At 42.1% G+C, this 26,980-nt stretch overlaps 1 protein-coding gene across 5 annotated transcripts in view; it reads right to left on the bottom strand.

Moving 5' to 3' along the window:
• rab3gap2 (RAB3 GTPase activating protein subunit 2 (non-catalytic)) overlaps positions 1 to 24,370 on the bottom strand; it is a 48,262-nt gene extending 23,892 nt beyond the window's left edge. The window contains exons 1-30 of one of the 5 annotated variants that reach the window (XM_080414481.1): positions 23,819 to 24,370; positions 21,794 to 21,885; positions 21,122 to 21,239; positions 20,898 to 20,979; positions 20,377 to 20,424; positions 20,207 to 20,282; positions 19,691 to 19,792; positions 19,144 to 19,243; positions 18,561 to 18,659; positions 17,630 to 17,778; positions 15,043 to 15,122; positions 13,421 to 13,510; positions 13,108 to 13,247; positions 12,554 to 12,749; positions 11,278 to 11,421; positions 10,545 to 10,627; positions 10,393 to 10,457; positions 10,188 to 10,278; positions 9,499 to 9,620; positions 9,130 to 9,343; positions 8,323 to 8,420; positions 6,403 to 6,511; positions 5,686 to 5,846; positions 5,040 to 5,217; positions 4,683 to 4,847; positions 3,854 to 3,960; positions 3,549 to 3,615; positions 3,159 to 3,229; positions 3,015 to 3,050; positions 1,343 to 1,417 (exon numbers count right to left, since the gene is read on the bottom strand). In XM_080414481.1, the coding sequence (XP_080270607.1) occupies positions 1,343 to 1,417; positions 3,015 to 3,050; positions 3,159 to 3,229; positions 3,549 to 3,615; positions 3,854 to 3,960; positions 4,683 to 4,847; positions 5,040 to 5,217; positions 5,686 to 5,846; positions 6,403 to 6,511; positions 8,323 to 8,420; positions 9,130 to 9,343; positions 9,499 to 9,620; positions 10,188 to 10,278; positions 10,393 to 10,457; positions 10,545 to 10,627; positions 11,278 to 11,421; positions 12,554 to 12,749; positions 13,108 to 13,247; positions 13,421 to 13,510; positions 15,043 to 15,122; positions 17,630 to 17,778; positions 18,561 to 18,659; positions 19,144 to 19,243; positions 19,691 to 19,792; positions 20,207 to 20,282; positions 20,377 to 20,424; positions 20,898 to 20,979; positions 21,122 to 21,239; positions 21,794 to 21,885; positions 23,819 to 23,933 (3,273 nt within the window). In that variant the 5' untranslated portion in view covers positions 23,934 to 24,370. Of the gene's footprint in view, positions 1 to 1,288; positions 1,418 to 3,014; positions 3,051 to 3,158; positions 3,230 to 3,548; positions 3,616 to 3,853; positions 3,961 to 4,682; positions 4,848 to 5,039; positions 5,218 to 5,685; positions 5,847 to 6,402; positions 6,512 to 8,322; positions 8,421 to 9,129; positions 9,344 to 9,498; positions 9,621 to 10,187; positions 10,279 to 10,392; positions 10,458 to 10,544; positions 10,628 to 11,277; positions 11,422 to 12,553; positions 12,750 to 13,107; positions 13,248 to 13,420; positions 13,511 to 15,042; positions 15,123 to 17,629; positions 17,779 to 18,560; positions 18,660 to 19,143; positions 19,244 to 19,690; positions 19,793 to 20,206; positions 20,283 to 20,376; positions 20,425 to 20,897; positions 20,980 to 21,121; positions 21,240 to 21,793; positions 21,889 to 23,797 lie in introns of all 5 variants that reach the window. The other 4 variants (XM_080414479.1, XM_080414478.1, XM_080414480.1 and 1 more) reach the window with 4 other exon arrangements.
• Positions 24,371 to 26,980: the final 2,610 nt, after the last annotated feature.

A 26,980-nucleotide genomic window follows, 5' to 3' on the forward strand; every position in this document is an offset into this window, starting at 1 on the left:
CCGGGTCAGTGGTCCATAATTCCCCCCCCCCCTACTTTTTCCCCCTCTACATATTTTTTTTTCGCTGAAAATAGCCGATCTACAATGCTCACAATGCATCGTAACGCGGTGCGTCGTGAGCTTGTAGATCTGTTATTTTCGCTGACAGTTCGCCTACAGGAAATGCTATTCAGCCATCAGGTGCTCTGGTTGGTCAGTAAAAGCACTACGAACCACTCAAAAGGTTTTAATTAGATGTGTTTGGGTCAAATGATGGGCTTTGTGCTGTAGCTGCAATGTAGATGAAATGTCAATGGTTTAGACTAGAGCAATGGTTAAATGTCAAGGTCTCCCAGTCAAAAATACAAATGGAACCGTTCCATTTGTATACTGTCAGAGTTACAGACTCATAAGGGTCAATTTAGACCCCCCTAAAGGAACCCAGAGAGTGCTTGGAATCCACTTTGAGAACCACTGGTTTATAGAGACCCTAGGTATGATTAGAGGCGGTCATTTTTTAAATACACACATGGTTAAGGATAAAATGGTTGTGTTTAGGCATTAGGTTACAGATGGTTATGTTTTAGGAGTAAGGTTAACAACGGTTGTGTTTATGAGGTTAGGTCTCATGGGTTTGGAGTAGCTAAAATGAAGCCATGGTAAGGATCTGGGGCGGCTTTCAGCAATCAGAACGACCGACGGCAAAAAGAAAAAAAAAGCACATGCAATATCTGACTATAGTCCTTAGAAGCCACAAGGGCCGTTTGTTGTGGTACGCTGCTAGTTGAAATTGTTCTCTTCCATTCCAAACCCATGGCTAGTAAGTAACAGCGTTCACTTTATGGATCGCAACTCGCAAGTGTAAAAATAAATAATATTGTATTTCGTCTCTGTCGGGTGGAAACCTCATATGTCCAAAACTGTTACTTTTGAGGATTCAAATAAAAAAATAGCTAAAGTAGCAGATCGACAAGCTTGAAACGCGGTTGCAGATCTGCTACTTGTGATGCTTTTGTGTGACGCTGAATCATGTATGTAGGGCGTTAATTTGGGAAAAAATACAAAAAGTTAAAATATGGAGATAAGAGGTTTCTGACCGACAGCTACGATTTAATCTTTCAGGGGTCAATCCCATCAGCTGTAGTTTTTGATTGTTGGGTTTATTATTCAAAATGAAAAGAAATAAAGAATTGCTGTTCGGCGTGGATAGTGCTGGAGCCAACGGGGTTCATTCAGGGCTCATGCTGTGGTCTACTGATGCTGTTCGCTGCTCATTCGCCATGCTTCCCTCTGCGGTCTGTTTACTTACATAGTGATTTATAAAAGATAAAGGGCAGTGATTGTAAACCAATACTCCAGTCACCTCCATGAGGATCTGCAGCAGCTGGACACAGGAGCCCAGGAAGGACGTCATGGCTTTGTCTCCCATTCCCACGTCCTGCACAGATGGAATGGCAAGACAACACTCAAAACTCAATGCCTTCTATGTTCTTCCTGAAGAGCCCAATCAGTCATATAAACATTTTAACAAATGTGACAAGGTCTGATACAATGTGCTGCAAGTAGGCAAAACATTTAATGAGTTTTTCAGTTTTCATATTACACACGTTTAAATGTTAAAGAATCCTCTCAATCTAATTTCTCCTTGAACTACGCTCTGTGTTAGTGGCTGTGAGGTGTGAGAACTCTGACGGGCTATTTCTCAGCTTCTTGATTTGAAGTTTAACAATATTCAAATGCGTTATCTTTGTCAACTACTTTCATATATCCCGTGAAAGCTTACAATTGGCACTTCCATTTATCTATAAAAAACTGAAACATTACCATGCCTTGTGGCACATCTTATCAGAACAGGTAGCCTTAACACCAAGATAACAAATAGCAGTGGAGACATGGTTTTATGCTCTGTCTAGTTGATTGACACAGCTCTTACAGGATGGCTACGGGAAAAGCACGCAACGTTTGGGGTCCACAGTGTCACATTGACAGCAGCACTGACTGTTTTAGGAAATATATTAAAGGCCCAATTCGGTAATGTTGAACCTATACATTAGGGATATATTCACATATATTCTGAAAGCGTTTGAGTTGTAGATGGAAAATATGCTATTAGGCATTACATCACATCATGACATATCAAAATATAGGTATGTTTTACTCCGACATGTGCACACTTATTACAGCCAGCAAATAATACAGCAAATACATCTTAAAACAAATGCATCTGTTGTCTGTTGCTGCAATGACCAACTGCAGCTAACTGTGGAGTAGCTGTCAAAGGTTATCACACGCTTATCGTTGCTGTTGGGCAGAAACCTCTTATCTCCATATTTTAACTTTTCGTGTTTTTTCGTAAATTAACGCCCTACTTGATCATACTAAAGCGTCACACAAAAGCATCAAAAGTAGCAGATCTACAAGCTCAAAATGTGACGCGTTTTGAGCTTGTAGATCTGCTACTTTTGCAATTTTTTTTATTGGAATCCTGAAAAGTTAACTGTTTTGGACGTATGAGGTTTTCACCCGACAGAGACGTAATGTAAGTTGAATGGCAACGTTATTGATGCCTTCCTAATCCACTCAACTCAGTGCAACAACTACAAAAATATGGTAACCTCACATTGTAAACAACACCACAATGAAATGTGGTCGTGGTGGTGTGTGTAATGAGGTCAAAAACAGCAGGAACAGGAACAATCTACTGTCAATTGAGAAAGAAAAGTCTGCGTTCAAGCTCCTGCTGTGATAGATACACAACCCAACATCTAGTTATGTCATCTGATCAAGGTGGTATGCAGAATGTTCAAGGTCAAATATGTCTTTAACACCTTCACTGCCAATCACGTAGATCTACGCGAACCGCGAGATATGATTAGTTGAAGATCTAGACTCCTATCCACTTCCTTGTTAACTTAAAACTTAAAAATGCTGTATTTCGGCTCCTGAGTACTTTTTTTTTTCCAATGAAAAACTCTGGCACTGGCTAAAAAAATATGAAAATACCTCTGGCAGTTAATGTGTTAATAGACCCTTACCCTTCGACATAAACGATCTTTGGGAGCCTTTCCCACCTACAAAAGAAATATTTCAGATTAGGACGAGAGATTCTAGTTCCCCACTTTATCGTCAAATTACTTTACATATATTTACGGTACAGGAGTATATACGTGTGAATTTACCTTTTCCATGAGGAAGGCTGCCGCTGAGAAACGTTTGACAATGAAAGTGCTCCACATCATGGAAGATATACCTGTCAAGAAAATCACATTATAGACAAATATTCTGTCACTTCCATATGGTATTAATTATACAGACATAAACTCAAGCTGTCAATCGTTTCCCCCCTGTCACAATTTGCTGATTGTATTTGTAAAAAACAAGACACCCCTCATTATTATTAGAGTGCAATGTGATTGATGTGATTGAACGTGTACATGTCCATACAACTCTCAGACAATCTAATATTGCAGTCCACTGCGTTGCAATGAATAGGTGGTCACATACAGTAACAGAATTGCTGCAGCATTCATAATGGTATCTGAACACATAGCTACCAACTAGCTACTCACCTAGTTGGATGTGTGGACTTGAAACCAGCTTCAGGTGGTCTACAGCCCAACACAGATATCGACCCTCCTGGGAAGAGAAAGACAGGGAGAAAGATCAATTAGGGACAATTTAATGAACAACAGAGAGTGAAGGTTTGATCACCACAAGAGTCAAATATGTCCTTATTAAGCAAGACATAACTCCTACCAGAGTGCCAGAGGCTACTGGAACACTGACAGCTAAAACCTGTGATTAGGTAACATGTGTGCGTGTATAAAACAGTGTGTTCAGTGGGGGGGCACGTTATGTGCGTCTCTGTGTGTACCTCGGGGTCTTTGTTCCACTGAACCACGTATTCCCAGCAGCAGTGGGCGTACAGGAGGTCAGAAGAGAGGGAGTCTGGGAAGCGCTGGCACACGGTCACCAGCAACTCTGGAAGAGAACCGTGGATGGTGTGAATTGACTTAAAGGGATAGTTTACCCCCAAAATGACTTTTTTTCTATCGATGAATCACCCCATGGAGACTTGAATTCATGGATATTTTTAGTTTTTTGTCGCATTCCTAAGCCAATAATGTGATGACCGGCAGCGGTTCTGGTAGGAGACACAAAGATTCTCCTTTGTATCCTGGTCATCAAATTATTGGCTTAGTAATGTGACAAAAACAAAAAAATATCCATGAATTCAAGTCTCCATGGGGTGATTAATCCATAGGAAAAAAGTAAATTTGGGGGTGAACTATCCCATTAAAGTGGTGTTTAAACCCTTGACTTAACGTGGCGTTTAAAACCTGGTGTATACAAGTAATGTAGCTAGAAGTAGCATCTACCACTGTGAACCCTGTAATTCGGGTGCGTTAGTGCTTGTGTCATTGCATTTCATCTAAAAGTAATGAGAAGCCATATACAGTCAACATCCCAAGGGGCATTCATTTACGAAAAAAAAAAACATTTAAAATATGGAGATAGGAGGTTTCTGCCCGACAACAACGATATAGGGTTCAAGTGATTAAAAACACAACTGCCTTTTGTTTATCTTCTACTTTTTTGTGTTAAATTGAAAACCTAATAACATTGAATCATATAAATAAAATAAAACACAACAGCCTGTGTGATGTTCTGTATGTATGTGATTGATCTAATCAAGCACAGACCTGCTGTCCTGTTGGACTCTGTGTCTTTGGCCTCCTCTCCTCCTTCCGTCTGCCCTGAGCTGTGGTCTCCTTGCTTCTCTCCTCTCCTCTGGAGGATGGCCCCCAGCCGCGCCGGGGCCAAGTCCTGCCTGAAAACCCACTTTGACACGCTGTCTGCTATGCCGCCTGCACCACATACACACACACACACACGGACACATTATAAAAACAGGGCGATGTCTTCCAAGCAACAGAAGCCTGACAGAATGTTTGAAAGAGTTTAACCCGTTAAAACCGGGAAAGCATCCGTCATTTTAGATTTTAGCGTTGGCTATTCCAAAACTTTGTGTCGCGACTGAAGTACAAAGCTAGTGTTACCACGTCCTCCCTCCAGCAGGGTTTTCACAGAGTACTGAGGCGGTGTGCTGCCCGATGCTGTTCCATGTGGAGGAGGCACCCACAGCAGGGTCTGCAGAGCCAGCATGTCCTCCAGCTGACGAACACACACAGCCCACTGCTCCAGTTCCAGAGACACAGCCTCCCACTCTGCCTGCAGCTGCACACACACACACACACACACACACACACACACACACATATTACTATTCTTGAGAGGACACACAGGATGGCAGTGAAAATAGGCAAAAAATCTAGATCTACATCTATAAGCTCACAACGTGTCACGTTGCGACACGTTGTGAGCTGTTGTGAGCTTATAGATCGGCAATTTTTCGGCGCATGACATCGGCGCACAATTTATGTATAAAATAGGGACAACTCTAACCCTAAACCTAACCTCTAAATGTCTAATCCTAACACCAAACTGAATCTTTTCCTAATCTCTTTTTAACACATTATTTTGTGGGGACTAGGAACATTATCCTCACAATGTTTACTTCCCAATTCTACTATAGTTGTGGGGACATTTGGCCCTAAAAAATTATAGTGATACAAGTACACACAGTACATACATTAACAAAGATAATTTTACTGTGTGTACTGTGTATGTGTCCCCGTTGTCTACCTTGCTGTCTCCCAGGCTGGTGATGTTTGTTTTAGCAGCGCGGTGAGCCACCAGTGCAGCTAGCAACGCGGCGGCCGCGCTGTGGGACTGAACACAGGCACAGCGCACCTGCTGCCACCAGGGAGAGAGAGACTGGGGGTCCCACGAAGCCTCTACCGCACCTGTGGACAGCAGAAGAATAAGAGGAAGAGGCAGGTTTAGATTCAGTACAGTCTCAAATGTAATGACTTTGTTGTTTTTTTGTCCTCTGACAACTAGCCACTTCTCATACAGAAATATAGATATATATTTCTGTATGAGAAATTGAAGGTTTGGAGTATGTTTTCCATGCACAAAGAAACATCAAAAACCAGCACCGTTACTTTGTAACTACAAACATAAAAGCGTATTGGCACTCCAGCTACTAAGATGAATGAATTAACACAGACACTATAGATAAGATCACAGTTTAACAGTTGGTGTCAATGTTGTGGGAGTCATAAAATTGTGACAAAACCTCAGCTCAATTACTGTCTCACCCGAACAGATGCATTAGTTACATTTTCAAGTGCGGACATGCTGACTTGCCTTCGACAGTGAACTTTGAGACGAACAGAAAAGGATAAACAAATTATCTCCAACAGTTATCACCTGAGATTGTAAGAAGAGGAAAACGACACTCAACTGGATCAATGAGGGGAGCCAGAAACAAGTATGCGAAGACATCTCCACACTCACCTTTCATGTTGCTAAGGGCGGTGAGCAGAGCGTGCAGGTTTCTAGCGGCCATCTCTGGCTTCTTTAGTACATCTTTCTCCCTGTGCAGCCACACGCTCAGCAACAGAGACTTCACACAAGGAGAGAAGACAACAAACACGGAGGCCTCTTATTGTCCTGGACTGAACAACTGATTCATTCATTCACCCATTGTCACAAATTTCTGATTGGTCCCTGACCGACCAACCAGCAGGCTCTTTCCGAGCTAAACATAAGAGAAAATCCTTAGCTCAGTCACTATACTGCACCCGAGATGTTCCTTGTTCTAAATTTTAAATAAGAATTGAATAAATAAAATATCAATACTAAAATAAAAAACACACAAACACAAAAAAAGACAACAAAAAAATGTATTTCAAGGGTAGTGGATGGAGAGATAACGAACCTAGCAACAGCAACTAATCGTTGTGCAAGAGGGGCGGGACCACAGCCGGGACTTGACAACGGGTGAATTTATACACATAAAATATCAGGGTTAACCACTTCATTTATACATTCTATTCTTCAGTCTCCAACTCTCTGTACTGGCCACATTATCACGGTCACTCCTCTCAACCCAGGCTCATCACTTCTCCCCTCCATCTATTCATCCATCTAGGTGTCTTTGAGGCGGTTCCAGGGGGTCCCCACTCCCCAGCTAATTTACTGATAGTTAAAGAGCTGGTGCCATGTTTTTGCACCTTTTCTGTTTTTCATGTGTCTATGAGGTTGATAGAACTTCATTAAGTCCCCCGATGGTGGTTTTATGGTGTTTTATGTCTTCTCTGACTATTTGGAGTTTCTTCCTGGAGGCTGAAACCTTGAGGGTCAAACGTGCCAATAGAGAAACAGCGCTTTAGTGACATAGTAAAAACATACCCTCCCCCTCATTATCATAACACAACAGGTGTGGGCATGAGGAGGAGGAGGGACCAGGACAGGTGGGTGGTGCTAAGGTGAGAACCAGGTATACTTAATGAACTGGACGCGTGTCCACATAAAAACATATGTATATATTTTTTAATTTAATTTTTATCCCACGATTTTGTAACCCTATTTTTCACACCCAGTGCCAATTGTCTATGTAATCCTGGGCACTACCTTCCCTCTGCCAACCTAGGGAGGCCAGGGCCGAGCTCATGCCTCCTTCAATGCATGAGAGCCAACTGACCTTCTTGTCACCTGACAGGGGAGAGTTTCCCTGGTTGGACATAGCGCGTGGAAGGAACACGTTATTCCAACCAGTTCCATTCCCCTCCATCAGGCGCCCCGGCTGATGGTTAAAAGATAATTTTAACAATTTCTGTACACTTTTTTGAAAAAAATCTTCCTCCTAGTATAACCATAATACCTGATGATTATGTTTTAGGGGGGGGGGGGGATCACTGAAAATCACAGCACCCCGTCTTTAAGAACCAAATGGACCCTTATTATTATGGTTCTATAATTCCCATTGTGCACTCTCAAGAGTTATTGGGGTCCATGGCCCAATTATAACATGCATGTTTCTTTTTTTTTGATTGATTGAATGAATACTTTAGTAGTCAGAAATGTAAATAGCATGTGGTAAAGTAAGACATTAAAGCTAAAAGGATAACACAAAAAAAAAGTCCTGGGGACTTGCAAACACTATATGTACAAAAGAGATGGGTAAATTACATTTACCTCCCCTTTTGGTGTCCTGATAGATGTTTTTTCCAGGCCAATTTGGAAAGAAACCAGTATTACACACCATTTAATGGATGGTGTCAGGGCATTCCACATTTAGGTAGCATAGCAGTAGAATGAGAACTTTCCCATGTTTGTTCTAAATGTGGGTGGTACAAGGTCATGGTACCAGGTGCATGAAATGAACAAGTTTGAGAACCACTGATGTATCCCTTCCATCTCTCTTTGTCTTACCAGTAGCTGCTGTGGACTGATTCCTGCCTGCTGTAGTGTGTCACACACCCTGTGGATCGGGCTCTCTCCACACAGACATCCCCATAAAAGGAAGCTCCCTGCACAGGACACAAGTACACATTCTCAGCCACCTATACGCTCAACAGTATAGACCGCCGAAGTCTGACGTCATTTACACATCCTTTGTTTGTCTACCTGGTTCGCAGTTTTCCACCCCCGTTCTGAATCCCATAGACGTATTTAATATCGCGTCAAATAATAACTGTGTTCCAAAAATAAACAAATGACCCCGGCGTGTTGACTCTTATGGATATGAAGCATCAACTGACGGTGAGAAAACGCTAATGTTACTTCCGCCGAATTAGTTACATTTTCGCCAGAAACAGACTGTATCAAATATAAGTGACTGACTATCATAAACGATACAGAACCTCCTCCCTGACAATAACGCCGACACGCTGTGTTTATTTTTGGACCACAATTCTTATATGAGACGATTCTAAGATGACCCAATGTTATTCTCCATAGAGAAATTACTTCCGCAAACCTGGGGATGAACGAGTCACGTCAGGACTTCGGTGCTCTATAGGTGTGACGGAGGATGTATGATTGTAAAGTCAAGAGCGATACAAATATTTATATTTCCCAGAATTAGTTGAGTTTGTGGATGAAAAAAAGCATTAATCATAGGTTGTACATATGAACAATTTTTTTTTTATTAAGGCACATTTTGTATTAGCATCATGTTGACAAAATTAGCTGAAAGTGCTAATATTATTAGCGTACTGTGTATGTGTGTGTATTTACCTAGCTGGTTCCAGTCTGTATCAGACCCGCGGACAACGTTCACCTCCCCAGCCTCGGTGCACTCCAGCTGAGAGAGGAAGGTGCGGGCGGGCAGCAGAAGGTCAGGGGAATCCTGGGCAAAGGAGACACTGGGCCGCAGGGTGAGCTGGGCATAGCGCTCCAGGGTGGGAGCCAAGCGAGACAACTCCACCTCGAGGCCCTCCAGGGACTCCACCTAGCGTGGAACCAAGACAACGAATGGTCAGTATGTGACGATGATAAGGATCTTGATCAGGTCTAATAATTTAAAGTGTGTGCGTGTGTGTGTGTGCGTGTGCGTGTACGTGTGCGTGTGCGTGTGTGTGTGTGTGTGTGTGTGTGTGTCCTCACAGTGTCAGGGCATGGCTCTGTGTCTGTGGCAGATTGAAGCTGTTGGATGTCTGAATAAAGCTGAAGCAGTTTGAGTTGAGAGGAGCAGAGTTGAAGCAACGCTTCATCCACAGCTTCAGGATCTACAATGGACAGAAAACCAACACACAGTACAGACAAACATTAGCAAGCATATGAAAATGAAGACCAGAGCTGTACACAGATATACTGTAGTAAACATGATTGTGAGCTCTTCATTTGATTGAAAGCTTGGGAAGGCAGAGAGCATTGCAACCTTATACTTTGGATTTTCTCTTTTTATATTTCTTGATGCTAAGAAAATCCTCTCAATACGTAAAATGTATTGAAATACATCCATGATTCACCCCACCTTTCAGTAACTGTCACTGCAAACATCTAAGTAAAGAAGACCAGGCTCGGGAACCAACGGTTCCTGAGCCATGTGGCCCATAGGTCAGGAGTCTAACTCATGTTTTCTTAGTGTGAGGCAGCTTGATGTACAAGTACATCTCCTGGACATGACGCTAATATGTCGCAGGGATTTATAGTCTTTTATATGGCTGGGGATTGAACCCCTGATGTCCCAATCTCAGAGCGGACACTCCAACCACAGAGCCACTGAGCTGGTTGCAAAACTCGAACAGTGGAAAAATCCTGAGTGTACACACAAGAGAGCTGCAACACTTCACCTCGCTCCTTGAGACTGTTGTGTAAGGCGCGCGTGACACTGGTCAGGCAGGAGATGGGAGCATTCTTATTGGACAGCAGAGACTCCAATGCCTAAAGATAAACAAAATGAAACATATTGAAGCACGTTCATATCATTCTCCTGGTCGGTTAATTGTGTGTGTGTGTGTGTGTGTGTGTGTGTGTGTGTGTGTGTGTCCTCCTCACCTGCTTCTTAATGGCAGGGTGTTTGATTTCTAGCAGCACACTCTTGGCTTCACTCTCCAAAATGTCTGAAGAGAGGAGGAGCAAAGACAAGTCAGTTCAGTGAGACATTTCTAATGCCTCCATCTAGCCTCATCCCCGACTCCATGTCTTACCAGGCTCCACCTCTCTGCTCCTCAGTAAGGTGGCCAGTCTCTTCAGCAGGTGCATGTCTTTGGCTCGCTCGCTCTTCTTGTCACTAGGTCAGATAGGTCAAACATTAGGTTTGCCTATTCTGTGCATAGATGCTTGCATGCCATACATATATTTAAAGGGATATAAAAAAATCCTGCACAACAATTTATAAGATTTCCTCATTCCTCATTGGTGCGCAGCCAGAGAATGCATGATGTGAGCCCATTGCCTCGCCCCCCCTCCAGCGGTTTCATCGTTCTCATCAAGTGCAGTGGGCTTGTGACAAAGGTTCACAAATCAAATCCATAGGCTGTGAAAATCTGGGTACTGAAGTTTAATGATGTGATGCTGTCATTGTGCCACTGAGCAAGGCTCTTCATCAACTTACTTACATTGGTACCTTACATTCAGTTGCAACTGAATGTAAGGTACCAGTGTAAGTAACTGTTTGAAAGAAAGAGCTAGGACATGCTCAGCAAAGGCAGGACAAAAAAGATACGAGGCTGAGGGAGCGGATAACTGTATGTCAAACAGCTGCCCTAGTTAACCACTTATGTTAACTATATTATATATCTCGTCGTACGATCTACAAGCTCACAACACATCGCGATGCCTTGTGAGATGGAGATCTGCTATTTTTGCAATAAAAAACTAAAATTTGTCCCAAAATAGGAACACCAGGGTTAATGTGGTTAAACAAGTAGAAGTGTCAACCTGAGGGCCAGGTGGAAGGGCACGGTGATGGTCCTCAGAGCTCCGGTGGTGGGGTCCAGCAGACACACCTGCTGGGTATGGAGCTGCCAGCCCTGACTGGTCACACTGTTCACCCCCATCAGACGGTAGCCGGCATACAGCAATCTGGAAGAACAAAGAGATAAAGGATATGCTGTTGCTATTTTGGTGTACATTCTTGAGGAAAAAAACGGGAAGTTGTCTTTGTTTGAACCAGAGCTGGGTGATACGACCTAAAAGTCTTATCTCAATATTTATGGGCCAGTTTTTGATATTTGATTTGTCTCTTGAACACTGTTTTCAAAAGATTATAAAAAGTTTCAAAATCAAAACAATTCATCAATTGAAAACAATTTCAACATTTTTCAAAAGTATTGCATAAATCAAATAAAAATAAATAAATAAAAAAGTCGAAGAAGTAGTGAAAATAGCAGATCTACAAGCTGACAACGCGGCGCGAAGCAACGCGTTGTGAGCTTGTAGATCTGCTATTTTCTCTAGTTTGGGTCCCGGGCAAACGTCTAATATCTCTTTTAGGTCTTGAGCTAAAAGGTTTGGGAACCACTGCTCTAGAAAACCTCCATGTTTTATTTAAAATGGGAAGTAACAGAGAAATGGAAGATAATGATGGAAGTTAATTATTTTCTATATAAAACAATAGAATTAATAATATAAGATAATATGATTGATAATAATATTACAGTTTTCCTATCACTCATTAACACATTAACCGCCAAGAACGTAGTCCTACGGTCCGTTAAATCCAACTGTTAAGCGCCGAGACCGTAGCCCTACGGGCTGCGGTCTTTTCGCGCATGCGCGGTCCGGGTGCACTTTCGGATTTTTTTTGATCCACTTCCGTTTCCGGTTTGATGACCGGAAACGGAATTATTTGGGATCCGGTTTTGACGATCACGTCCGCCCTCGTTCTACAGACGAAACTGAAACTCAATTCTCTTCCTGTAGTTTTTTCTCCTCGCATTTCACTGTTTAACGTAATCCGCTCTAACTCAAACATGGATGCCCCGTTTGACACGTGGTTTTCACTGGGAGATACAGGGAGATCTCGCGGATGTAAACAGACCGGCTCAATCTCAATCTTAAGGATTTTAACAAGATCTATGGCGACATGAAAAAAACAAAAAAACAACAAAAACACCTTGGCACTGGTGAGTACATTATGAGATTAACCTCTGGCGGTCGATGTGTTAAAATCTATAACTCAGTTTGAACCCGAGACTTGAGAATGAGTGCACACCTGCAGTGTTTGCCCACGGTGAAAGCCCCCACCCGGGGACCCTGCTGCGTGCCCCACACCTCCAGGATCCCCCTGCGGGGGGCGTAGATAACCAGGAACTGGGCATGGCGTCGGGGGAGGGGTGCTGAGGGGGACGACTCCCGCTCGCCTCGCCTTTCAGACACCTGCACCCAGCCCAGCTGGGCATCACGGTAACCTAGAGAAGACAAATACGTTTATGACCTCCTCAATGGACGCGCCTAAAATACTAGAAATGTCATGTACTGAATATTTAGGGCTGCAACTAATGATTATGTTCTCAGAGGATGAATCTGTTGATTAATTTTTCAATTATTCTGCAACTATGACAAACTGTAAAATTGTAAACAATTATAATACATTATTAAAATAATGATGGTACATCTCTTGAAATGCTTAATATGATTATCCAGCAAACAAAACATAACTTTTAATTTTATAATATAGAACAATGAAGCATTCTCATATTGGTGAAGTGCATTTTGACTGATAGTTTCTCCCCTACTGGATATCGTAACATGTTCCTTTCCCCTCACCCTTCCACATGCGGATGGCGATGCCTCTGGCCACGTCCAGCAGTGTGACTCGGCCAAAGTCGTCTGTCACACCGGCCAGCGTGTTGCAGGGGGACAGACAGATGGACTCCCCGTGGCGACGAGAGTCCGGGAGACCAAACCTGCCCAAGAGAATCGTTAAATGAAGACTTTGTCACAAGAAACCACAACATTCTCCAAAAAGGTGCTTTTGCAAAAACTGCTCCCAACCTATGTAACCCCTTTCACCTGCTAATCACATTTCTTCATTTAAGAACAACATACATTATGTATATAAGGGAGAGTGATTGGTTACCTGACTCCTAGGGGTGTAGCTGGCTCCACTTTGGGCTTCTGTTTCTGAGCTGGTTCCTCTTCACTCTTGTGCTTCCAACCTAACCACCCACTGAGACACGCATACAGAGTTCAATGCAAATGAAATGAAAATAAAAGACATCATTGTCTGTTTTTGACATGTGGGTGAAGAATTATTATTTTTCCTTTCTTCCTTTTACTGTATACCAGCCATGATGCAAGCATGTTAGGGGTGAAAAGGGTAAGAATGGTGCGTAGGCATGGAAAAGATAGACCCACACTGTTGACAGTCGATTCATGTGCATCCAAACAGGCATCATTCTTTCACTTTGAGTAATAGGCACGGGAAGAAAGGCCAAAACGCCATAAATGACACGGTGTAGCCACTAGCCAGCTGCCTTCTACCAAGAGAGGACAGACTCCTCAAGGCACACATCCTCATGCTCTTTCACTGTGGGTACCAAGTAGACATCACCCATTCACTTTCTGTGGGCACGCATCACTTTCACTTTGATTAGGTGTCAAAATCTCAGCCAATCAGGAGAAAGTACCCATTTTAAGCTTCATTTTTATAGTGTTCCAGTTCCAATTTTGCCTGCTCATTTCTTAGTGTCATCACTTCCAATTTCACTTGTTTAATCTATATCCTGACTGAGTTCTCTATCCTGATTGGATAAAATTGGGAATGAAACTGAAACTGAAACGAAAATGCATTTTCTGTTTTATAAAGAGCTGGAGAGACAAGGAGACTCCTTTTACTGAACAAACACTCTAGAGTACTATCATAATATAGAGCTATTTAACACTTATTTTAACCAAAGAAAATCACTTACCCTACCTTTAATCTAACTTTAATTAATCTAACTTTCTGAGAGACAAAGAGGGAAACAGAGCGAGAGATCAAGATAAAAAGATAAGCAGAGAAATGAAAATACACTATGTCAGAGTGGTAATGAAATGAAAAGTGAGATATAAAAAGGAAACAGTGGAGAGAGGAATCTATACACTGGTATGGATGGAGACACTGCCTGGGGACAACAGGCTATAATTCAGTATTGATTTAACCGTTTTGTTGGCTGGTGCCGTAGCAGCAATAATGCAGTGGTGGAGAGTAACAAAGTACATTTACTTGAGTACTGTACTTTTCTTGTAAGCTGCTGACTTTCACGCTACATTTCAAACAGAGATATTGACTACACTACATTTCTAGGAAGGGACTCTCTTGGGAGCCAGCCTTACAAAAATATATTATGAATTATCCACTTATACTCCATTTCAAATATAGTCTATCTAAAAGACCACAACATGTCATAGCGTACTTCAATTTATGAAAATGTACTTCATAATTTGTAGTTTTGAATACTTCTGTATTTACTTGAGTATATTGTCTCTGTCGGTTGGGAACCTCATATGTCCAAAACTGTTACTTTTCAGGATTCAAATTCAAAAGTAGCAGATCTACATTTTGAGCTTGTGGATCTGTTACTTTTGTGTGACGCTGTAGTATGAGCATTAAATTACGGAAAAACAGAAAAGGTTAGAAGAGGTTTCTGCCCGACAGCGACGATGTACTGGGTACTGTGAACTCACAGGAATAGAGCACATACACACACAAATACAGACCTGGCAGCACTAAACAGGGCTGACGTGAGTTTGCTGGCCACAGCTAGAGCAACATGGGACAGCAGAGGTTGGGAACTTCCCTGGGGAGAGAAAGAGATAATACATATGCAATGGATTTAGTATTATAATGCATTATATCGTTGTGGTCGGGCGGAAAACTCATCTCCATACTTTACGTTTTTGTGTTTTTTCCTAGATTAGCGCTACGAAAGAGGTCACAACCCAGTAAAAATGAAGATTAAGTAACTGAACTACATCCAAAGCTTTGGACCAGTTATCCACAGTGTCAGCTCTGGCACCGTTCATTCTGGCAGTAGAACGCTCAAGTAAACAAAATAAGCCAGTTTATCTTCAAATTAATAGTCGGTTCAAACCAGTTTTTGATAATTGTTTTCTTAGCAGCAGTTGAGGCAGCTAATATAGTATGCGTTTGTCCTGAGAAGTTAACGAAATATTTGGGTTATAACCAATAACGAAAAGGGCAGGGCAGCTGGGAAGAGCTTTACGAATGATAGTTACAACAATCTCCTTAATCCAAACCCAAAGACATTTAATAGAGGGTTAATACCAAAACATATGTAAATAGTCTCCTTTTATTCTTAAATTTTTATCCCGCGATTTTGTAACCCTATTTTTTACACCCAGTGCCAATTATCTATGTAATCCTGGGCACTACCTTCCCTCTGCCAACCTAGGGAGGCCAGGGCCGAGCTCATGCCTCCTTCAATGCATGAGAGCCAACTGACCTTCTTGTCACCTGACAGGGGAGAGTTTCCCTGGTTGGACGTAGCGCGTGGAAGGAACACGTTATTCCAACCAGTTCCCTTCCGCTCCATCAGGCGCCCCGGCTGGCCAGGGGGAGGCAGTATAGTGACCAGGATTACTGCATGTTTTTGTGAGGGTACCTACCCTAGGAGACACGGGGAGAACATGCGTAAATAGTCTCCTTTAACAGAAGAACAAATGGCACATAAATCGGAATCCACTAATTTAAATTTATATTGAGGCTACTAGTTTGATCTTGGTTGTAACTTTTGGTGTTTGGGTGTTGGGGTAAAGCTGCATCCCAGGGTACACCTTAAGTTTTGAGAGCAGTGCAAAGCTTGAGATAGAAAAACCATGAGGAGCCTGGAAGGAAAGAATCATCCTTCAAGTCCTGAAAAGGCGAGACATTGATTGTTAAACATATCGGCTAAAACATGAACACCTTTTTTGACCATTGTGGGAAATAGATCCTGAATAGAAGAGCATTATTGTGCCAAATTGGAGAGAGCGGATGAAAATTACAATAAATAGGCAACTGTTTCAGTATGCAGTGCCAGATGGATAGTGTGTTGGCAATGATTGGACCCATCTGCGATTACATTTTTTTCCCCCGAAACGCGGCTCGAAGCGACGCATTTTGAGCTTGTAGATCTGCTACTATTGCTATTATTGAATTTGAATCCTGAAAAGTAACAGTTTTGGACATATGAGGTTTCCACCCGACAGAGACATTATCTTATATAATGTATATAAATGTAAATAACATTTATACACATTATATTAACAATTATGTATATAAATGTAAATGACAAGCTGTGCATTTATGAAAACATAATGCACTCCATTAACTCATTCAGTACTCACATGACATCTAAGACGTCATGAAAAAAAAATGGAAAAAATGTTCAGAACCCAAGATATGATGATTTGAAGATTTGCTGCTCCATTCACTTCTTGTTTAACTTCTTACTTAAAAAGGCTGTATCTCAGCTCCTAAGCACTTTTTTTTTACAATGAATTTTGGCTGTGGCACTGAATGAGTTAAGAATACTTTCCCCGCTATGTAAACAGTGGATGATCCTATATACCATGTCCCCTTACCAACAATTGAATACGCCATTTTAATACGCCAACGTTGTGTTGGCATTTACCTTCATTAACTTTAATTCCAGTAAATGGGAGAAGCCATAGCAACAACCTAGAAACCAGTACCAGCTGAGTCAGTCAGCTGACTATAGCCGGGTCACAATTATCGACACATAACTGCTTTGCTAGCTTTTTGTTGATGCAGGTATGCCTGTCAGCTCAACCATTTAAACCCTATATATATATTCCGCCGACCGGGTTCTCCCAGGGCTCTATATTTAGGTCCACTAGTAATTCCCTCTACACCAAATGTCTTCGTCAAGAAAATGGGTCACAATAGTTATTCAGGGGTTCATGAGGTTAAATAACAATTAAGAATATTGGTATTACGCATATTGATTCAGAACTGTGATGAGACTGTGACTTCAAAGCAGAGGGTTATTTGAAAATAATGCCCACCCTCCAGCCAATAAATACTGAGTATTCTCTGTAGCCATGGTATCATACCTAATAAACATACAACATGTGCAACTCCCTCATAAAGAGATCAACACTTTCACATATCTTAGCCTATCCCTGACACACCGTGACCCATCTACCATGTGAGATAACATACTGTAAACAGGGAAAACAATGCCACCAGTCAAGTCAAAGTCTTATAAATACCATTACGTGGTAATCAGAAAATCTCTCTCTCTCTCTCACACACACACACACACACACACACAGTAGCTACCTCAATGGCGTAATAGAAGCCTGTGTAAGGTCCTCCTCCCACAGTGATATGCTGGCTCATGGCGGGGGGGCTGCCCTTGACCGAGGCGTGGAACCCCCCCAGGATAGAGGCATTCTTCATCTGGTCAAATACACACAGTGTCATGATGCCTAGTAGCATGGGGCCAGAGAGAGAGAGAGAGACAGAGAGAGAGAGACAGAGAGACAGAGAGACAGAGAGAGAGAGAGAGAAAGAGGTAGAGAAATGGGTAAAGGAAAGAGTGGAAGGTTTACAGAGAGGCAAGGTAAGAGGGAAACCACTGCTGACCACTGCTCAATATTTCTTTTCACATCGCTTCATTCTCTCTCCTTCAGCTCAGTGGCCTTGAGGATAGAGTGTCCTCCCGGAGATTGGGAGGTCAGGGTTTGATTACCATCAGCATCAAGGGTTGTATTCTTGCAACATACTAGTGTCACGTCCAGCGGGTAGTGTACGTCATGGATGGGGGGTGCACTTGTACAAGTCACCTCACGCTACAGAAAGAGGAGATAGGCTCCTGCCCTATGGGCCACATGGCTCTGCAAGGCTTTCTTACTTCGTCTTTCACTTTATTACACCCAGACTACCAGGACATCCACCCATGTACTCTGCTCAACAACATCCCACCTTTCTTACTTCTTACCATACTAAAGGTGGGATGATCTATTCATCCCCCATTTGTCTACCTGTCTGTCTTTAAACACCCTGCTGTGGTTTAACCACTTAAGCCCTAATTTATACTCTGGATTTTGGAAAATAGCTGCTCTACAGGCTCGCAACACGTCACAAAATGCAATGCAACAGGTTGTGAGCTTGTGGACCTGCGATCTTTGAAAGATAATTGAAAAGTCTTGGTTTCAAAATGTGGTTTACAGTAGAGTGAATGTCCAGTGGACATGTGTGTCCCTCTCACCCACGCTGCTGTGGTCTACAATGGTGTCCATGTCTTGCAGACCCCACTTCTTATAGGCCAGGGGAGGGGGTTGGATCACATCGCTGCCCGCCGCGGCCGCTGGGTGGATGAGAGAGAACGGCAGGTGGAGGAGGTGGATAGATGGGAGAGGTGGAAGGGAGGGAAAGATGAAGGTGGAAATTAAAGTTAGTGTTGATCAATAGGAATTGAGAGAGACAATATTTATCCCTTTTCACAAGTAGGTCACAGATTATATCACACTAATGGATCATTGTTGGCTAACCGCCATGAATTACATGAAGTCATGTGGTAAGCAGCGGCAGGATCAATTAACTGCAACAACGACTGACACAGCATGCCGCGCGCCCATTTGTTTGTCCACACAGACAAGAATACACACACACACATACAGTGTAAACATACAAAGCAATACTGATTACTGAATGCTGAGAGAAAACTCCTGGAAGAATAGGTCATCTTCTCTTTTCACAATTTTTCAAAAATGGCAAAAATAGCACATCTGCAAACACATGCTGACGTGTGTGAATGTGTGCACAGATTGCAAACACAGTTGCAGTCGTACCTCTCGCCACCTGGTTCCGGCAGGCCCGTAGCGACTGAAAGAGGCTAAAGCCGTCGACTGTGACCAAAGCAGCAGGGTAGAGGATACTCAGCTCCTCATGCTGAAGAACAAAGAGGAAGAGAACAAATGAACACACTAATAATGACGACGCATGTAGTGCACCTCTTAACACATTACCTGCCAAACACGAGTATAACCGTTGTTGAAAAATACACCCGTTTACTGCCAACAACGAGTATAACCGTTGTTCAAAAAAAAAAAAAATGTTTATCCACACATTTCTAGCTCCATTCACTCCTTGGTTAACTTATTACTTTAAAATCCTGTATCTCGGCTCCTGTGTAATTTTTTTTTTACCATGGCAGTGGGGGAAGTAAAAAAAAAAAAAAAAAAAACCTCTGTCAGGGAATGTGTTAATGCATTTCTCTGTGTGGGTGTGTGTGTGTGTGTGTGTGTGTGTGTGTGTGTGTGTGTGTGTGTGTGTGTGTGTGTGTGTGTGTGTGTGTGTGTGTGTGTGTGTGTGTGTGTGTGTGTCCGTGCGTTTTACCTGCTCAGTGACTCCAGGATGGCGGGGGATTTCGTACGTGCGACACTTGAGACGCAACACAGGGTCTTCATTCAACAGCTGGGCCAATAGCAGAACCCCGTTCTGACAAGATGCAACAAACCAATCAACCAATCAATCAAAATATTATTTTGTGTATTGTCACATCACACAGTTACAAAAGTAAAAGAGCAGGTTCAAATTCTTCCTTCTGTGAGATCTCAACAATACCGTAAAAGGAATAAAGCAAAGAGAATAAGAATAGAGAGAAGGAACATAACAAATATCAGCAGGTATATAGAATAAATCCCAGTTTCATGTGCATGTTTAAAATGTCATGGATATGCACTCACTATTTTAAATAATTACTAACCATCATTTTGATTGAAATTTTAAATCGGATGTATAACATGCTCATGTTTAACTGGCACATTTTCCTTAGTCATGAACAATATACAGAACAGAGAAAATCATTTTGTCACAGAAAGTTTTAAGAGATTGACTGTACTGTAAACTGACCTCTGTATAGAAACGCACGTAGCCAGAAGAGAAACCCACAACAACGCATGTCCAGTCTGGCCGCCCTGTTGAACTCCTACATACACACACACACACACACACACGTCATCATCTGATGTCATAAGGATACATAAACAAAAAAGTTAAAAACAAATACTGTAATACTGTACCTCTTCTGGCTCGCCAGGGGTATACAGATGACACTGCTCACACACTCTCTGATGAGAAAAAACACACACACACACACACACACACACACACACACGCAACAAGAAGTGATGTTGGTGTTAAGTTCAGAGCTCAATCGGGTGTCTCAAGGACACTAAACCTCAGCCACTCTCTCCGTCATTCTCATATTTCATTTACTGAACCATTCGACCCTGGTACCCCAGAGAAGATTCTTTGAGCCCTATTTTCGCCGGTGCCTTACCCATTATCCCTAAACTTCTTTGCCTTTTTTTTTTACTATTTTAAAAAACGTTTTCAAATAGTTCAACTAGCCGATCTACATCAACACGTTTTGAGCTTGTAGATTTGTTTGTAAAAATAAAAAATGCCAAAGAAGTTTAGGGATAATGGGTAAGTCACTGGCGAAAATATGGCCCTTTCTCTTTTATCCTTTTTTGATAATTTTCATCCTCTTGCCCCCATCACTCCTCTCCTCTCTGCCTCTTCTCGTGGTTTCTCTTACCCCTCCTCGGTGGGGAGCGTTCCACTCCAGGACACAGCCAGGGTCATCTGCTCTCTGCCACCGTCATCTGTGCGCCACTTGGCTGTAAGGTAAAATAAATAGCACTGTATGACACATTTATTTGTGTTGTTTTAATAGCTTGTGAATAGCTTGCGATTTTGACGCAGTCATACAACAAAGTATAAATTACACATGAGTGGGTGTGCGTGTGTTTGCTGTCATACCTGAGAGGAAGACAGCCCTGTGTTCTCGCGCCACCACCAGCATGTCAGAACAGGGCGACAGGGAGACCACGCAGTCTTGCATCCAGGGGGCGCTCTGCCCTGCGCCGTCCTCCTCCACCTGGAGAGAGAGAGCAGAGAGGTTGACCACTAGGAAAGCAGTTCTCAACATGGGGTCTGGGGGAACCTCAGGGGTCCCTGAAGGGGTTACAGTGGGTACCCAGATAAATGATTGATACTTGAGAACCAAATGGACCTGGATCTGTAACACAGAGAGCGTACTCAGCACTTTGCAATGCACCAAAACATGGTTGAGGAGGCTATGTCAGAGTTCATCTGCTGCAGAGGGTGCTGCAGACAAAATAGCTCATTTCCTGCGTGCCCTGCTGCCGCCACAAGTTTTTTAATGATTTAATCACTAGAGAGAGAAAAATGGACAGATCAATAAAGAGGTGGAGACAGAGAGAGAGGGGGGGGGCATAGGCTACAGTGTCTTTCCATTTCCATGAGGTGAGTGGATCGTTTTGGTTCAAGTATGGTTGGAGGAACTTGGAATTTACAGTAGATATCATCATATGGACTAATTGGGGGGCAATATAGCAAAGATTGTACGATACTGAATGAAGAAGCAATCTAATCAAATAAAATAATTAAATTCAAATAAAGAAAACAGACCGTGCTGTTGGTGGTAGCGGTGGTGTCATCTTTGTCTCCGGGATTATCCCACGATGATTCCCAGTCAGAAGTGTCCCAAGACAGCTCATTCTCTGCTGGGTAAATGAGGGAAGAAAATATACTGCAATCTAATCCCAATTGTATAATGGTAACTCTCTAAAAGGTCATGTTGATTGATCTCACCATTGCATTTACTGCGGCCAAAGATTTCCTGTGACAGTTCAACACAATGTCGATATCTAAAAAATATCTAAAATAGGTTTCCACTTTCCAGCCCCACATTTACGGTGGGTCCACTCAACCTGGCTCCCAAGCTGAGACCAAAATGACTTGTTTACTACCCTTTTAGTAAGTGATGATGGGAGAAAGAACCTAATGTGAAACAAATAGCAAACAGGTGAAAGAAAGGTGATGAAACCATCAAAAAATATAAACAAACTGCCTCATACCAAATGCAAAGGAAAAGAGAACAGGAGATGCGGGGCTGATGAACGCTGAACTAAAGGCATGGAGGATAAACAAAATACCATTAAGTTGGCAGAAGAGAAAATGACCAAACTGAAAGTCTACATGTTGCCTTGCCATTTTTTGTATTATGCACTATAAGTTGCAGCAGTGTGTATGTATGTGTGTGCTAGTGTGACAGCAGCATGTGCATTTTTCTGTAAGTGTGTCCGTTCTCTGTTGAGCATGGTGAAGCTATCTGCTTCAGGTCACCTCCAGTGAGATGACTCACACGCCGCACACAAAGATCAAATCTCTCCTCCCACTCCGCCCCTCGCCTACTCTTTTCTCTCTCCATCCATAACCCTCCCTCGCTCCCTATCCATCCAGACCCCCTCCCCCTAATGGTTAAATGCAGCGTATTGCTGAGGCGTGACTCACCTTGCCCGTGTGAATCTAATCCCCCATCTGACCTGCCTTTAGACATGCAGTGACACAATTCATACAGTCATGCAGCAGCTGTATAACTGATTGAGGTGTAACCCGAATGCTTTAGATCAGTGGGTTCTGAAAGTGGGGGCAATATTAGTTCAAACAGCTTCAAAACCAGTGAGTTCAACCCTATTATAATAGTTTGGCTACTTGAAAATAGCCAATCTAGAAGCTCACAACGCATCACACTGCAACGCGTTGTGAGCTTGTAGATCTGCTATTTTTTGCTAAATTGTGAAAAAGACAAATCTTGAAAATGTATAACACCACCTTCTCTTGTGGGGTTCCCTGGTTCAAATATGGCCAAATACATATCAAATTGGGAGTCCTTGACATGAAAATGTCAGAGAACCACCGTTTTAGATGGCTGTCTAGGTTCATGACATGTTGAACATTTCTGCATGTTATTGTTTATAACAAGCATGTGCTCATCTTGAAGCTTGACAGTTGACACTGGCAGAGTGCCCACTTTAACTGGTTTAAGCCTGGAATGATATCCTTGCTCACAAGTTAACACAAGTAACAGCCGGTGTTAATGCATCGGTCTATGCATATTGTAAAGACTGAGAGTCTACGAACTACATTTGAAGCCTCTCCGAGTTAAAGTAGACTAGACCAGTGGTTCTCTAAGGGGTCCGGGGAGCCCCAGGGGTCCTTGAGCAGGTTCCAGGGGGTCCCAAGCTAAATGATAGATAGTTAGAAAAAACCTTATGTGTCTGTAACTCTGAGAGTGTACACATGGAACCAAATGGACCCATGAACGTACACCCTCAGTTAAATTAACACTGATTTTACAGTGTAGAGTGGGCTGCCTCCCACAGATTTTTAAAAAATGCTATCAAATGGGGGTCCATGGCCTTATGCATATCAAACTGGGGGGGGGGGGGTCTTTGAAATCTTCTCTTATGGGGGGTCCTTGACATGAAAAAGTTTGAAAACCACAGGACTAGACAGCAGACATCAGTTCATGCTAGCCTTAGATCAAGACTATCGTAGATGTCTTTTATTGAGTCTTGACTTTTACTTGTAGATATATAGTCTTGATCTAAGGCTAAGTTCATGCTCTACCTGGTGATCTCATCCCGTTACCTGCCGTGTGGTCCTTATTCCCATCAGCTGGCTCCGTCTTGTCGTTCTGGAACAAGAACTCTCGGACGGTTCGGAGTTCTTGGACCCGACAGAAGTCCACCAGGCAGCAGGACATCTCTGCCTCTCTCTCTCTATCCCGTCCTACTGATACTATACTGGACTCTATCCCGTCCAACTGACACTATAGTGGACTCTATCCCGTCCTACAGGCACTAGTGGACTCTATCCCGTCCTACAGGCACTGTAGTGGACTCTATCCCGTCCTAATGACACTATAGTGGACGGGGAGTCAGCTCTCACTTGCTCGGCTGCTTATTAGCCTGTTAGCCCGTTAGCCAACAACAACAACAACAACAACAGCAGCAGCAGTCTAAATGCGACGCTGCAGGTTGTTATGGCGTTACGATATGACAGTCACCGTCTGGAAGTCCCTATGAAACCATTCGCAAGACGACACCAAAGGAACGTATTAGCAAGAGGCTATCCTCCTTATTTTGTGTGATATGTGCACTTCCCAGCCTCGTCCTACCAGGGTGCTGGTGTTTTGTTGATGACAGCTCATCGTTAGCATAACAATCAAGCGTTTCCGGGTTAGGAACTTTCGGGGCTCTTTCGAAATAAAAGCATATCTTTTTTTTATTTTATTATTGATTGAATACTTTATTAACAGTTTGCAACCCCCAAAAAAGCACAGAGGTACAGATTGATCCAAAAGGATGCTAAAAGGATAACCCAAAATAAAGCCTATGGCTTCTTATTTCCATTTTCGATTAATTGAGTACAAAGGACCCCCAATGTGTTGCATCATTCAAGACGCATTGTGAGCTTGTAGATCTGCTATTTTCAAATAGCTGAAGTATAGGGCTGAAGTGGTTAATGTATGTTTTGTATTCATAATCAAAATCTACAAAGTAACTAGTAACTAAAGTTGTCAAATAACTGTAGTAGAGTAAAGGTACAACATTTGCCTCTGAGATATAATGGAGTAGAAGTAAAAGTATTGAAAATTGGAAATACTAAAGTAAAGTACAAATACCTCAATATTGTACTTAAGCACAGTACTTAAGTAAATCTACTTAGTTACTTCCCACCACTGTGTAATGCCTTGGGTATGTAGGGGTGGGTGACCTCTCTTTTTTGTTAGTTTTGTTAGGTTAGATATTTGTATTTTTGGTTTACTTTGTTAGTCAAGAATAGGATTTATGTTTTGTATTTTGGAAGTTATGGTTCCCACCCTGAGGTACTGTCCATATGTTTTCTTAACTGTAAAATAAATCCTGAACTCTTAGGATTTTAACCCTGGGCTGGGTCGTAACACTCTGGGTCCTATAACCCTCTCTCCTATAGTCCCGTAACCCTCACTCTATAGTCCTATAACCCATACTCCTAATAGTCCTATAACCCTCATTCATATAGTCCTGTAACCCTCACTCCTATCACCAGTAGTGCTTTGATTAACTAATGTGCTCTATGCTCTCTTGTTGTTAGTAGACATGGCTGACAGTTCCCATCTGATGTTGTGTGGGAGTTTTGACTGCTCCAGACAGACAGACAGACAGACAGACAGACAGACAGACAGACAGACAGACAGACAGACAGACAGACAGACAGACAGACGGTCTATGTAGCTGCTACAATCTGAGGTAAGAACACAGAGATATGCCTACTTTACTAAACAGCAGAACTACTACTACTACTACTACTACTACTATTACTACTACTACTACTAGGCTACTACTACTACTACTACTACTACTACTACTACTACTACTACTACTACTACTACTACTACTACTACTACTACTACTACTACTACTACTACTACTACTACTACTACTACTACTACTACTAGGCTGCTACTACTACTACTAGGCTACTACTACTACTATTACTAGTATTACTACTATTACTACTACTACTACTAATACTGCTACTACAAATAAATAGAAAAACTAATGCATCTACTGCAAATAATAGTCCTGCTGCTGTCGTGTAACCCTGTTTAGTACTAACCCTAGTTAGTACATTTTCTAAAGCTACTGCTTCAACTAAGTGCCAGCCCTGAGCAATTTGGTGCCCTAGACAGGATTTTACCTTGCCCCCCCAACCCCCCAAAATAGCCTATTATTCATAATAATAATATAGCCTAAATAAGGCTATTTCACAAATACATTTAACTAGGATATCGTACAAAAGTACAAAAGTCAAATTGAAAACAAAACTACTAGACAAATTAATATGAATGAATTTGCATTGAGCTAAGCAACCAACTGGAGTTAAAAGACCTCTGAAAGTCTTATACCAAAGAAATGTGACTTACGTGCTGTGCTGACAGTATTGTGCATGTCGATGGCTCGTTGCCATTCACATGGGTGGCTGTTGCATGTGCACGCATGCCCATGTACAGTATGTTATACTGTACTGTACCATTGCAATTAATGAACAAGTTTCCATTTGGGATGAACGCAGCACTCTTTTCATTATCTGGAATCTTCTAGCAATAAAGGTCTTAATATCTTTAGTTTGAGACACTTGAGGTAAAGTGATCACCATCAGATACTGCAGCTCATGGCTCTACTCTAGCTGACTCTAATCAAACTGTGGAACGGCTGGCCGATGGCACAAGGCTCCACAAATACATTTTGGGTATTTTATTTACCTCCAACAGTTAACAGACCGGCAAGCCGGCAACGACAAATACAGAAAATAAATAAGATTGGCCAAAAACGAAGTTACAAAAATAGCAATAAACAGTTGATGGCTAAACTCAGGTAAAAACAACAAACCACAACTTAAGGAAACTGAAACACAGGGTATGCCCTTCTATCCAAGGACCCTGGCAGCTCTATGGTGTTGTCACTTGCACGCCCCAACTCACTATAGTATTGCTAGTAGTTGTTGTGACACTAGTACCAACAGTATCAAAGTCACTATACCGTCAGTACAAATACTACTGTTACTGCTATGAATACTAAAACCACTACAAATACAAGTTTCAATGTCTTCTTTATTATTGCATCTTGTGTATTGGTACATACAGTATGAGAAAAAAAATGTGTTTCTCAGACATTGCAGCAGTATTTATAATAATAATAATAATAATAATAATAATAATAATAATAATAATAATAATAATAATAATAATAATAATGGGAAAAAATA

The sequence above is a fragment of the Gymnoscopelus braueri genome (assembly GCF_963280865.1).
Source record: "Gymnoscopelus braueri genome assembly, chromosome: 19".
In the NCBI taxonomy this organism is placed as follows: Eukaryota; Metazoa; Chordata; class Actinopteri; order Myctophiformes; family Myctophidae; genus Gymnoscopelus; species Gymnoscopelus braueri.